This window comes from Theropithecus gelada, chromosome 17 (genome assembly GCF_003255815.1).
Source record: "Theropithecus gelada isolate Dixy chromosome 17, Tgel_1.0, whole genome shotgun sequence".
In the NCBI taxonomy this organism is placed as follows: domain Eukaryota; kingdom Metazoa; phylum Chordata; class Mammalia; order Primates; family Cercopithecidae; genus Theropithecus; species Theropithecus gelada.
The window spans coordinates 57360310-57375074 of NC_037685.1; the positions used below are offsets into that span (position 1 = coordinate 57360310).

General features: G+C 36.6%; 1 protein-coding gene across 3 annotated transcripts in view; it reads left to right on the forward strand.

Moving 5' to 3' along the window:
* NUP58 (nucleoporin 58) overlaps positions 1–14765 on the forward strand; it is a 49362-nt gene that overhangs the window by 9749 nt on the left and 24848 nt on the right. For all 3 annotated transcript variants that reach the window (XM_025364200.1, XM_025364198.1, XM_025364199.1), the window contains 7 exons: positions 2215–2364; positions 2982–3119; positions 4712–4822; positions 8654–8678; positions 9831–9896; positions 10210–10384; positions 14541–14620. In XM_025364200.1, the coding sequence (XP_025219985.1) occupies positions 2215–2364; positions 2982–3119; positions 4712–4822; positions 8654–8678; positions 9831–9896; positions 10210–10384; positions 14541–14620 (745 nt within the window). The remainder of the gene's footprint in view (positions 1–2214; positions 2365–2981; positions 3120–4711; positions 4823–8653; positions 8679–9830; positions 9897–10209; positions 10385–14540; positions 14621–14765) is intronic.

Genomic DNA, 14765 nt, shown 5'->3' on the forward strand with positions numbered 1-14765 from the left:
TTTCTGAGGTTGTGACCCCATACATGATTTCAAAGTACTGTACTCTGGCAGGAACTTCTAGTTGTGATCAAGGCAATCCAGAAGCATAGTTTCTGGCTTCTTTTCTCTCTGTGATTTCAGGTTAAGTCAATGCAGGTCATTCATACATTTCTTCACTTAGTATTGTTTGAGCAGTTATTCCTTCCTAACCATGCGGCCTTGTGTATACATGATGCCTTGAACATTGAATATTATCTTGTGGCACTGGTAGTGAGGATGGTCCTTGATGATGACATTGGGAACTGCTAAGGGTTGGAGCAAGACAGTCTGTTGTGAGGTGGAAGGGTTAGGCAGGTATATTAACATGTTCTTGTATTATCTGATAAATTTCCTAAAAGATGTAGGAGAGGCACCATGGAAGGCAGAGGAAGAAAACAGTATGGTTTACTTTACGGGCAAGAAGCATTTCAGACAGAGGATTGGCAAATGCAAAGGCCCAGTCATAAAAGCATTCAGGGAAATACAAAACATTTTGTTCTTGGAGCTTAGAAATCAGAGGTGGAAATGGTGGGCAGAGTTGAGATTTGAGGAGCAGGTTGGGACCAGATAGGAAAGGGAGGTATATGTCATGTCTTTAGACTATTTTAAAGACAATCTAGAGTTAATAGGAACCTTAAGTTGGGCAGAATCACCAGGATATTTGTGGGGGGTTTTTGTTTGTTTTTGGTGGTGGTGTTTTGTTTTTTTTTGTTTTTTGAGACGGAATTTCGCTCTTGTTGCCCAGACTGGAGTGCAATGGCATGATCTCGGCTCACTGCAACCTCTGCCTCCCAGGTTCAAAAAATTGTCCTGTCTCAGCCTCCCGAGTAGCTGGGATTACAGACATGTGCCACCACGCCCAGTTAATTTTGTATTTTTAGTAGAGATGGGGTTTCACCATGTTGGCCAGGCTGGTCTCGAACTCCTGACCTCAGGTGATCTGCCCGCCCCAGCCTCCCAAAGTGCTGGGATTACAGATGTGAGCCACCGCACCCAGCCTTTTTTTTTTTTTTAAGGTAACCAAGATAATTTTAAGAATAGATTAGAGGTTAGAGGAGACTGATACCAGAGAAATAAATACTGTTGTAGTAGTTCTTAAGAGAGAGATGGCCTAAGCTAAGGTTTTTAAGGATGCTTGTAGTACAGGATATTTCTGAAGTGCAGTCGACAGGATTTGTGACTAATGGAGTACGGGAGAAAGAAGAGATGTCAAGAACGACTGGTTTCTGGCTTGAGGAATTGAACTGAGCAACGTTGGAGATTTAGCAAAAAGTTTTTGTGGTGAGATATGTAGGAGGCCAAAGGGGCATCAAGATAGAACTAGACAATGAGGACTTAGGTGAATATCAGTTTAGACTTAATCACCTGTAGTTGAAATGATGAAAGTGGGTGAGTCATTGGGGAAGTAAGGAAGTAGGAATAGAACCCTAGGAAGTGTCATTTAAGACATGAACAGAGGAAAGACAGCTACAGAAAAAAAGGGCTGAAAAGGAATAGGGAGACAGCTGGGGGCAGACAGAGACACAGGGGCCAGAAGAAAGGAATGGAGAATGGGTATTAGAGAGGAGGGACCATTTTTCTGCTGAAAGGGAAAGGAGGAGGATAAATGCTGCATTAGAGGTAAATCTAGGAGTAGAATTAAAAATCGATGTATTACATTGATTAGATTTTTTTTGTTTTGTTTTTCTTTTTTTTTTTTTTTGAGACAGAGTCTCTTGTCTCCCAGGCTGGAGTGCAGTGGTGCGATTTCAGCTTACTGCAGCTTCCCCCTCCCAGATTCAAGTGACTATCATGCCTCAGCATCCCGAGTAGCTGGGGTTACAGGTGTGCACTGCCATACTCGACTAATTTTTGTATTTTTAGTAGAGGAGGCGTTTCACCATGTTGGCCAGGCTGGTCTCGAACTCCTGACCTCAAGCAATCTGCCCATTTTGGCCTCCCAAAGTGTTGGGATTACAGGCGTGAGCCACTGTACCAGGCCATTCTTTTGTTTTTCTTAACTCAAAGAGCCATTTTTTTTGTGTTCACCATGGTTTAGTCTCAACTTCTACATATTTTCTCTCACAGACACATCCTCCTTCTGTTGGCAAAAGGTAGTGTCACAAACTTTTAGGGATCCATATTGAAACCAGTGTAATAGAACACTTACAGGTAAAGTAGAATTTTGTTTGTTTACTTATTTATTTATTTAAATAGGAACGCCAGCCACTACATCTGCAGCTACAACAGGCTTCAGTTTAGGATTCAACAAACCTGCAGCATCTGCCACACCATTTGCTCTACCTATTGCTTCTACCTCAGCTAGCGGTCTGACTCTTTCGTCTGCTCTGACATCAACTCCAGCAGGTGAGGTAGAATGAAAAATCGTTGCATTCAATGGTTAAATTTCAATTTTATCTGGTTAGAGAACATAGATAGTCACCTTTACTAAACATAACTTAGGATTTTGACTACAGAAATTATTGATTTATAAAGAAGAAAATTCAGCTTTGAGCATTGAAGCAGGAGAGGCTGTCTTGGGAGATAGTCCCTATTTAAAGAGCAAAGCAGGGAAGAGGGCTAGAGAGGTAAAATGTAAACTTGTTAATATTGACTTTGTTTTCATGGAGCCATTTAGTGACAGGGAAAGACAAAGACTTGGCATAAACCTCGCCTATCTTTTGATTCATTTAATATGAAGGTGAAGTTGATGGCCTGGGGTGAAGACAATATTGCTGTCTAGAATCAGTTACCTGGTACCATTGTAATATTCCTCAAAGCCCTTATTTCTGTCCCAGATTTTTGCTTTAAAGCTGCTGTTTCTCTTTCTTCTTAAGTATGTAATTTTATCTTTAGCAAGTAGTTCTTCCAAAGAGCCAATTTTATCATGGATGTCAGTTTTTAAAAACATCGTATTTGTATTTTTCTATGATGCTGTTATAAATAAGTTGCCTTTTGAAAGCTTACTATCTCTTTTTTTATAGCATCCACAGGATTTACTCTAAATAATTTGGGTGGGACAACAGCCACCACTACAACTGCATCAACAGGCCTCTCTTTAGGGGGAGCCTTAGCTGGTTTGGGAGGTTCACTTTTCCAGAGTACAAACACAGGAACATCAGGTAATTGATGGTATTTATTCTCCAGAATAGTAAATATTTATATTTAAATGTACTTATTTTTATTTTAGCCCTTTGAGCACATCACTTTTTAATCTGCATGTTTTCCTTTAAATATGAAAACTAAATTATAAAATGATGGTTTTCATACATAATTGGATGTATTCGCCATATTTTATTTATTGTTTATTTGGGATGGAGTCGTGCTCTGTCGCCCAGGCTGGAGTGCGGGGGCGCGATCTTCTTTCACTGTAACCTCCACCTCCCGGGTTCCAGAGAGATCCTCCTGCCCAGCCTCCTGAGTAGCTGGGGTTACGGGTGTGTGCCAGCACGCCTGGCTAATTTCTGTGTTTTTAGTAGAGATGGGGGTTTCACCATGTTGGCCAAGCTGGTCTCAAACTCCTGACCTCAAGTGATCCGGCTGCCTCGGCCTCCCAAGTGCTGAGATTACAGGCATAAGCCACCGCACCCGACCTATTCGCCGTATTTTAGAAATCCATTTTCCTCTTTCTCAATATTGACTAACTAGATAAGAAAACAAAGAAGAGCCTGTTTAAGGAGTCAGTAAATTGATCTAAAGATAACATTTTTTCTAAAAAGAACAAAAGTTATATCAGCTCGGGAATGCATGGTCTTATAGAAGTATAGATTTATTAGGCTGGGCGCGGGGGCTCACACCTGTAATCCCAGCACTTTGGGAGGCCAAAGCAGGTGGATCACCTGGTCAGAAGTTTGAGACCGGCCTGGCCAACATGGTGAAACACCCCGTTTCTAGTAAAAAGACAAAATTAGCCAGGTATGGTGCTGCATGCCTGTAATCCAAGCTGTTTGGGAGGCTGAGGCAGGAGAATCACTTGAACTGGGGAGGCGATGGTCGCAGTGAGCCGAGATCATGCCGTTGCACTCCAGCCTGGACAACAAGAGTGAAACTCCATCTCAAAAACAAGAATAATAATAATAAATACAGATTTATCAACGCAAGATTCTTGAAATTTTGCTACTTGACTCACAAGTATACATTAATGACTTATGATTAACCATAGTCTGGTCCTTTTTATTCCTTTTGTCAGGGAGGGAAGATTTAAATAAACAAATGAATTCTAATACTTTTTTTTTAAGTTTGTGAAAAGAATTTGGGAGTATGAAATTATATTCAATACATGTCATATTCAAATCTTACAAATTCACACTAGGCTCTCTTAAAAGTATGCAGTTACAAAGTGTGTTCGGAAGGCAAGATGTATTCACCTGAAAATACACCAACTGAAACTGCTTTTATAGAGAGGGTTTAAAAGCCCTCTAACAAAACCCCTTTATAACAAATAAAGATTGAATGTCTCCATATTAAATTGATACACATTCTGGCCCTTCTAATAATGACAAATCGCATCATCCAACCTACATATGCCATTGCATTCAAGAAAGGGTATCAGTCTTTGACCAAAACATGCTCCAGACTTGTTTCTTGTTATTTGCCTAAATCAAATATCAAGAAAATCTAGGATCCAACTTTAAAAGCATTGGAGTCCTTTGAACAGTAAGGGGAAATTGTTGTTGTCTTTCAGTGGAATTTATAAGTGATGTTTTATTTATAGGACTTGGACAGAATGCTTTAGGGTTGACTTTGGGAACTACAGCAGCTACTTCAACTGCGGGCAATGAAGGCCTTGGTGGTATAGATTTCAGTAGCTCCTCAGATAAAAAGAGTAAGTAATGCTGTTGTAACTTTTATGTTCTAACAGTACTGTTGAGGGAATGTCTAGGTTGCTGTAAATTCTTTTGTGTGAAAGATTAGTAGTTTATATTTAGTAGTAACAGTTTTTACTTTTAAATTTGTTTGTATTAATATTTCACAAATTTTATGTGTGTTCATTTAAGGTTTTATTTTTGTAGATAACAGATTTGTATGTGCATGTCTTATGTAGCTATCTTAATGTGTATACGAATATGTATTTTTTAATAGGGATCATAATACATATGCAGTATTGTTTTGTAGTCTGTTCTTATGTAACATCAGAAGCATTTGTCTGTTGGTAATTCTTTTTAAATATTTTAATGCTGCTTAATATCAGTTTTATGGATGGATAATTTAGTCAACCATTGTTCTCTTGTTAGATGTTTATTTCCAGATGTTTTACTCTGGGAAGTAAAACATTGGGCATCTTTATCTAAAAAGGCAACATAATATAGTAGTTTAAGAGTCTACTATGGAGTGGAATTGCCTGGGTTCAGATCCTGGCCCAACTGCTTATAAGCTCTGTGACCTTATTGAAGTTACTTATATTGTGTGCTTTAGTTTTCCTTATCTGTTAAATGGTTTGAGGGTTGCTATTTGTAAAACCTTAGCAGAGCCAGACGCATAAGTGTCTCCTTTTATTATCAATGTTTGTTTATACTTTGGGTTATTTCTTAGGGAAAATACCCAGAAATAGGATCACTGGCTTAAAGAGAGGGATATTTTGGAGACTGTTAGTATATAGATTGTGAAATCGCTTTCCCAGAAAGATGTTACCAGTTTACCCTCTAACCAGTATGAAAATACCTTTCTTGCTGTGCCCTTGCCACATTGAATATTGGTTTTAAAAATTTGCTAATCCAAAATCACTGTGAAAATGTTTTTATTGTTCTGTGTGTTACTTTGTTTTGCACCATCTCTTCTGCTTCTGATGAAAGCATGTTCCACTAGAATATATACCATATATACTAGGGTGTATACATACATATTGACCTTCTCTGAAGAATGCCATAAATGGATGAAGATGTGAAATAGTATCTGTGTATCTATATGACTTTTTAAAAAAAAACAGACACAGGTTTTATTATAAGGAGATACTATTCTAGGTTGAATTACTATTTTAAAAGTTGGTAAAACCTTTTTAAACTTTTACAAAGTTTAGGTTTCTCTTTCAATGAAAATTGACTAATTTCTAAACAAAGTTCGTTTTTACTTAGTTTTCTTTGTAGCAGCTCCATAATTAGCAGCCTTAGCAGCTTATTTGTTCAAAATGGAATAGCCTGGTACCACTTTTATTACTTTTATTTTAAGCATGAGAGTACTTCTCTATTATAATTGTTTTTAGGCTGAAAGAGCAGGCTAAGGCAGAAGAGTAAGATAAATAAATGTGAGAAATTAATCTCCCCTTCTCTGCCCTTCCCCACATCTTCCTGCTTTCATAGTGTACCTAAGATAGAATTGAGCAAGGAGAATATACAGAACAAATGCAATAAATGTCTTAGATATGACATTAAATTTTATAAATATGTATACACAAACATGTATATAAAAAATTTGGATGTGTTTCTACTATGGATCTCTGATTACTACATCCCCGTTTTCTTTTACCTAATGCTCATATCAAGGGATTTTTTTTTAATCCAAATGATTTCTTTTTTTCTAGTAGTTGTATCAGTTAGCTTGGGCCCTGCAGTACCAGTGTGGGGTTTAACCAGATGGAGAGTAGCAATAAACAGCATTCAGTGAAGAGGGTAAAGCATCGCGTGAGACTAGAGATGAGAAGAACCTTGACCCTTTTGAAGAAATGACTGAAGGCCAGATTAGCCATAGAGGAGAAAGACGAGGTTCCAGAAGTCATGGAGGCCTTATTTGCCACGTTGAGTTTTGTCATTATATTAATACCTCAGGCAATTTGGGTCTGTTAAAGGGATGTGATGAGATTTGTATTTTAAGATTAAGAGCTTTCTGACAGCCATATGGAAAATAGCATCCGAGAAGAATAGACATGGAGAACTGTTAGGAAGCTTTTGTAGTGGTCCACGTGTGTTATTGAGGCAAAGCTAGGTAGATTAATTGGGGGTCCATGGTAATCAGGGATCCATGGTAAAAACAGGCTCAAGTTTTTTATATACATGTTTGTGTGTACATAAGTATTTATAAAATATAATAAAATATATCAAAGAAATAATATGCTAGTCAGTTTAAAAGTTGGTGAATTATTTGGAAAAACATAAAATTAAATCCCTAATTTTATTTCCATATCTCATAAAATCTAGGACATCTATAGAAGATAGGTGGCAATTTTAGAGATACTAAATATGAAATTAAAAAATCTTAAACTCGGTAAAATACAAAACACGGAAACATAAATTACAGTTGGATAAAAGAGGTAGAAAAGTAAAACCCCATGTGCAGAGGTAAAATGTAAATGAGGAAAGTAAAATGCTTGATTTTTTTTTTTTTTTTTTTTGATACAGAGTCTTGCTCTGTCACCCAGGCTGGAATGCAGTGGATGTGATCTCACCTCACTGAAACCTCCACTCCCTGGCTCAAGTGATTCTCCTACCTTAGCCTCCTGAGTAGCTGGGACCACAAGTACACAGCACCACACCTAGCTAATTTAAAAAATTTTTTTTGGCCAGGCGCAGTGGCTCACGCCTGTAATCCCAGCACTTTGGGAGGCCAGAGCAGGTGGATCACGAGGTCAGGAGATCAAGACCAGCCTGGCCAAGATGGTGAAACTCTGTCTCTACCAAAAATACAAAAACCAGCCGGGCATGGTGGCAGGAGCCTGTAATCCCAGCTACTCAAGAAGCTGAGGCAGGAGAACCGGTTGAACCCGGGTGGCAGAGTTTGCAGTGAGCTGAGATCACACCACTGCACTCCAGCCTGGGCAATAGAGTGAGACACTGTCTCAAAAGTGAAAAAAAAATTTGAAGGGACAGGGTTTTGCCCTGTTGCACAGGCTGGTCTCCAATTCCTGGGTTCATGCAGTCTGCCCAAAATGCTTGATTTTTAGGTGCTTTTTTTTTCACATTTTAACATCTCTGAAATTTAGATATATCTTAACAAGGGTCTAATATTAGAAATACTTATGAAATTATGTAAAGGAGACAAATAATATACTTAATGCTGAAATAGCTCTTATAAATAAGAAAAATACCTCAAGAAAAGTGTGCAAATCACAAGCAGTTCACAAAAGGAGAAATATACTTGTCTCATGAGCATTTGAAGAAAATGGTTTTCTTCACCAAATATAAACTAAGAATTATTATGAAGTGGCATTTTTCACCTACATAACTGGCAAAGGATTTTTAAAAAATATGTCTGTTGTTGTGAGGGTGTGATAAGGTATTCATGGCAGATGGGAAGATAAATTGTGATATTTGTTTTAAGGGATTGTCAGATTGGAGAAGTTCAGGTAATCTGACATAGTATTCTGTACTGATAGGACCTTAAAAAGTGTAAGGTAAAGTTTTCAGGAGTTAAACTGGTAGGCAACAACGTACATTTTCCATACAGGATATTTTTCATGGAAGATGGTTGAGAAAGGAAGATTCTTGCCCTTGAAAGTAGATGTACATCTGCTATATATATCTGCTTATGTGTACTGATGTCTTCATAAAATGCTATGCTTCTGAGTTCATGACGAGTCATGACATCACATGATGTTTAAGAGGCAAGCAAAAAAATGCTTAACAGTTTATATTTATACTTTAATTTGTGTTAATTTAAAACTTGTATTTGGAGTCTGTTGTTCAATTACCTACTTTTTTTACATGAAGCTTCTTGAATTTTCTAGGTGATAAAACGGGAACAAGACCAGAGTAAGTTTACAAATTTACCCTTAAGACATTTTAATTGAAGAGTTTAACTTATTAAATTGTAGACAGATGGTATAATTGGAAGTAAATAGAATCATATACATTTAGGAGAAAAAACTTTTTTTAACGGTATTTGTTAAAAGTAAAATAATAGACATATGTTCTGGAAAGATAATGAAAGGTCAAATCTTTAGTTTTCAGTCATTAAAAAAATTTAAAACTATTTCTTTCTAGAAAGGTGTTTGGTATTTCCCTAAATAATATAAATAAATACAAATATGTGTGTTTATTTCTTTAGTCTATTAAATATTGAACAACTCATGGAACTTTACCTTTGGAGCATTTAAAAAAGATATGAATTATTGTGCCAGTCCCATTTTATGTCCTGGTGTTTTCAGTGAGGAGAGTAGCCTCCATATACATCATATATATGTTTGAAATTGGTCATTCTTCTTATTACCAATTTTATTTTCTTACATGATTTGTACTGTATTAAATAAAGCATTCATAAATGCATGACAAATTCACTCCTTACAAATATCCTATGTGTGTTTTAGCTTACTTTTTAAATGAAGAAGACTAGAGAAACTAAGATCTGCCTAAGGGTTATGAAATCTAACTCATGGTTCCATTGCAGCATGCCAAATTTCACTTGTTCTTGTTCTCATTAAATATTTTTTATTCCTGTAAGCTCTGCCTAGGTCTTACTTTTTCATTCTAATGCATGTTGAAGAACTAATTGAAATGAGAAGTTTTGTAGCTTTCTTTAATGAATACATTAATATTTTGGAACTGAACAAATTGTCAGAATCTTTAAGCCAGAGGGAACTTAGTTTAACATCTCACCCAATTTGCAGTATTTTCTGATTTTTTTGTTAGACATTTAGTCAAATGCTTTTAAGTATGTTTTTAATAGATGCCAGTCTTCTTAGATAAGAAATCTTCATGTCGGACGAATTGTTAAAATTATTTTATAGATTCTATTTACAAGAAATTTATTGTTTTTTATAAAGAACTTTGAAATCATCCAAAGAAGCTATACGTGCTTTTTTGTTATATTTTCTTGTGTCTTAATACTCTAATACTCTATTAAAACTCAGCTGTCAACTTTTTAAAATCTCAGTGATCTTTATACATGTTTTGCATTTTTCTTAGGGATAGTAAAGCTCTGAAGGATGAAAATCTACCTCCTGTCATCTGCCAGGATGTTGAAAATCTCCAGTAAGTGAAGATAAATAAAACTTGAAGAATTCTAGAATATTTCTTAAGGCGAGCATCTCTTCCTCCTCAAATCGCATCCTAGAAGAGCATCTCTTAATTAGGGTTAACATGTTAATGCTTTTAGAAATCAGAAAGAAAGCAGAACAACGGGAATTAAAATTCTATAACTACCCTTCTGTAAAAAAGTGTGAACTGTAGATGAATTTTTAGTTTTGTTTTTTAAAACACTTGGACTGTTTTAAGTATATATATATTTTTGTAAGAAACCAAAGATATACTTTTAAAAACTCGGTTTTAAATATATACTTTTTAGGAAATTTGTGAAGGAGCAGAAACAAGTTCAAGAAGAAATTAGTAGAATGTCTTCAAAAGCAATGCTTAAGGTACAAGAAGATATTAAAGCTCTGAAGCAGCTCCTGTCATTGGCTGCCAGTGGAATACAGAGAAACACTCTCAACATTGACAAATTGAAAATAGAAACTGCTCAGGTATACCATCTTATGGCCATTTTACCTTACGATTTTTTTGTTTTGTTTTTTCCCAAAATTGAAATAAGGTGTTTTGTTTTTTTGTTTTGTTTGTTTTTAATTATAAAGTTTGATACAGACATACTGGTAGGAAACCAGATAGCTCATACACTCTAATAATGAGTTTTTATTAAGCATTTTCTGTATACAAGACAGTATCCTAAGCAATTTATATCTGTTTAAACTGTTAAGTTTTCTGAAAAGGCCCAACAAGGTAGGTATTATTATCCCCATTATATAAATAAGGAAAAAAGCACAGAGCTTTGTTAGTAAATGGAAGTGCCTGGATTCAGACCCTGGCAATCCAACTCCAGAGCTTATGCTGTTAACTAACTAGGTTTCATAAGCGTAGTTGCTGGCTAAATTGGTCTATTATGTAAGAGGAAACATAGCTAGTCAGAAAATAATGTTTTTTAACTCTGTAAATTTGAGTGATGACTTGCAAGTCGTGGTTAAATCTTAGTTAATAAAAATAGTAGGCCGGGTCTGGTGGCTCACACTTTATAATCCCTGCACTTTGGGAAGCTGGGGCAGGTGAATCACCTGATGTCAGGAGTTCGAGACCAGCGTGACCAACATGGTGAAATCCCATCTCTACTAAAAATACAGTAATTAGCTAGGCGTGGTGGCGCATGCGTCTAATCCCAGTTATTCCGGAGGCTGAGGCAGGAGAATCGGTTGAACCCGGAAGGCGGAGGTTGCAGTGAGCTGAGTTTGCACCATTGCACTCCAGCCTGGGCAACAAGAGCAAAACTCCATCTCAGAAAAATAAAAATCAATGGTAATGTGGCTAATATTGTCTGTCACTAATGTCTACTTGTTTTTCCTCCCTATGGTGTAATATACAATACATATTTAATATGTAGTTCGTTTCTACCTCAGTGGGAAAGGATGATGATAGGTGATTTATTTTTGTTGTATTTATCATAATTACGGAACGTACTTGATCTCATCATAGCAGTCTAGAAATCTTTCCGTTAAGTTGTCACTGATCTGTTAATGAACTTCATGTGAGACACACCTTTTTGCTGTGGATTTATCAGAGGGCTATGAACTTCACAAATGAAATGGTAGTATTTTAAGTAAAATTTTTAAAGGTGCTTTTGGGTCTTTAAGTCCACCATTGGAGAATATCTTGTAATCTTTTTAATAATGATGTGTTACTAAAAGAGCTACTCGAAACTGTAATGGCTAAAGGGATTTCAAAGATGTTAGTGTCTGTTCTCAGATTTCCTGGTCTCTTAACACATTTTCTTGGTTAAATATGAATGTAATAGAGGTTGAGCGTCCCTAATCCAAAATCTGAAATGTTGCAAAATCCAAAACTTTTTGAGTGCTAACATGATGCTACAGGTGGAAAATTCCACACCTGAACTCGTGGGATAGGTTACAGTTAAAACTTCGTTTCATGTACAAAATTATTAAAATTGTATACAGTTACTTTCCGGCTATATGTATAAGAAACACAAATGAATTTTGCGTTTAAATTTGCGTTCTATCCCCAAGGTGCTGTGTGCAGATATTCCAGAATCAGAAAAATTCTGAAATCCAAAACACTTCCGGTCCCAAGCTTTTTGAATATGGGATACTCCACCTGTATTGCCCCATGTTTCCCTTCCACTTACTCTTCCTAATCATCACGTATATCCTTTCTAGGGAATAGAAAGAGTTAATTATATTTTTATACTAGAGAATGTTTAGACTGTGATTAAATATCACATGAAATTATGTGAAATATTTGAAATTATATATAAGTTATATGGGAAACATCATTAGAGCAAAATAATGAAGGAGGCAAACTTGAAAGAAAGAAGTGAATGCTATATGGGACCCATTTTAACTCTAAAACTGAATGATTCCATTCACTGCTGTTTGTGGAGTAGCTGTCATATAGTGGGCATGTTAATAGTCTTTTAGAGATAAAAAGACAACTCCAAAGGTACTAAAAGTCTAGGAGGATGAATGAAATAATAAAAGATTGAGAAGAACTTAAAGGTGGCAAAGGAATAAGAGGTTGGGATTCAAAGTTTCCTTAAGGAAGAATCATCTGAGCTGAATTTCAGGAATTTTATAGTTAGTGCATATTGGGCTTAATACCTAGGTGATGAGCTGATAGGTGCAGCAAACCACGTGGCACATGTTTACCTATGTAACAAACCTGCACATCCTGCACATCTACCCTGGAACTTAATAAATTTAAAAAAACAGATTTTTAGGCCGGGCGCGGTGGCTCAAGCCTGTAATCCCAGTACTTTGGGAGGCCGAGACGGGCGGATCACGAGGTCAGGAGATCGAGACCATCCTGGCTAACATGGTGAAACCCCGTCTCTACTAAAAAAATACAAAAAAATAGCCGGGCGCGGTGGCGGGCGCCTGTAGTCCCAACTACTCGGGAGGCTGAGGCAGGAGAATGGCGTGAACCCCGGAGGCGGAGCTTGCAGTGAGCTGAGATCCGGCCATTGCACTCCAGCCTGGGCGACAGAGCGAGACTCCGTCTCAAAAAAACAAAAAAAAAAAACAGATTTTTATTTCCTGCTCACCAGGTCAAAGGGGAAGAAGAAAAAGAGAAAAAAAAATTTTTAAAGAAATTTGATCTAAGATTATTCCAATTTCTAGTAGACAGGAACTAATAATCTACTAAGAGTCTAATGAATTACCAATTGAAAAAAATGTTCTGAATCCTCTATAAAGTATCAATCTTATTTAACCCTAAAATGTTTTCTTCTAAGAAAGCCTTTCTGGGAAATATAAGTTCTGCAGTTAGAAGTGATGTAGACCAGATTCTTATGGAAGACAAAGTCTTTTATATACATCATTTTTAGTAAGTAACTTGAGTTTAAATTAAAATAGGATAGTTAGTTCTTCTTTAGGGGTGAGTCGGGGCTACATGGTTTATTGAAGTTAAATTGCTGAGTTCAGCTCTCCAGTCATTCAACTAACATTTTTAAAAGATCTGTTGTGTGCCAGGCGCTTCAGCAGGCATTAGGGATCAAGACTTAGATTAGGGAGGGAGTTAAATCCATCAAGTGATATGATCCAGGTACAAGGGTTTTGTAGGGGCACAGAGGCCTCAAGTGGGCACTTTTTATCATCTGTCCAGTGTAGAATACCTTTACATTGAGTCTTGAAAAAGAGGCAAGTATCATGAATGAGGGTATGGGCATGTCTGATTATCTGCAAGCAGTTTAGTGTTATAAGAGTCCGGGCCTGGCTAGAGTCAGTGCTTAGAGTGGTAGCAAGGGTCGGTCTTGAATCATCTACACATGTATTTGTATTGGAGTGGGGTGGGATGGAAGCCTGAGTTGAGTGAAAAGGATGTAAAAAAAACAGTCATCAACTTAGCAGGTTGGCAGTTTAGTGAGGGAGAGATGTTGCTACAGGGAATATAAAGTTAAAGTAACTCTTTGTGAAATAAAGAATACTTAAATAGAGTTCGAAAATACAGTGAAATTGATAGGAATTTGGAATGTAAGGGGGTAAACAGAATACTAATCTTGAAAAAACATTGGCTGGAATGGTAGAATACAATATAAGAATGGTTGAGTGTGTAAGCTTTAAAAGATCCCGTTCTCCGGTCTTCTAGCAACGTGGTATTGGGCGAGTTACTTAATGGCTTTGTAAATCCATTTCTTCATCTGTAAAAAGAGAAACATTGCCTGCATTGTAGTGTTGTCCTTGAGAAGTAACCTTTAGCATAGTGTTTGGTACATAGCAAGCACCCAAATGTTAATTGTGCCTGACTCAGCCTCAACATTATTATTGCCACCTGCCTTTAAAAAAAGCATTTTCTGCATTTATAGTAAAGATTTTAAGTGGTAATATAATCTTTACACTGTGAATTCACTTCATGAATCCTACAGAAATCATAGTTTTAAAAATAGATCTACAGCTCTTTATAATTTTATCAAAGTTTGTTAAACAAACAGAAATTTATCTGCTCTTGAAAGGTTTTAGCAACTTGTGTAGCAGCTTCATCCATAATATGTTCTTATAGCGTGAACCTCCGAGGTATCGTTTGAAGTTTCAGTCCAGAGACTGAATATTTTTTTTAGTATGGTATTTTTAACCTAACTCTTAACTGGCTTTTTTTTTTTTTTGGAACCCTCTGGTATATTAGGAGTTAAAGAACGCTGAAATCGCTTTAAGAACCCAGAAGACGCCGCCTGGACTTCAACATGAATATGCGGCTCCTGCTGAGTAAGTGGCTGGATTTTTAAAACAAATGTTTCTCACTTTCAGAAAGCAGAACAGTAATAATAGTATACAAACTAAATATTTTTAGTATGCTATGTGGAAAGGCTGAGCTAATAAGCACTTTACATGGATTTTAAATTTCATAATA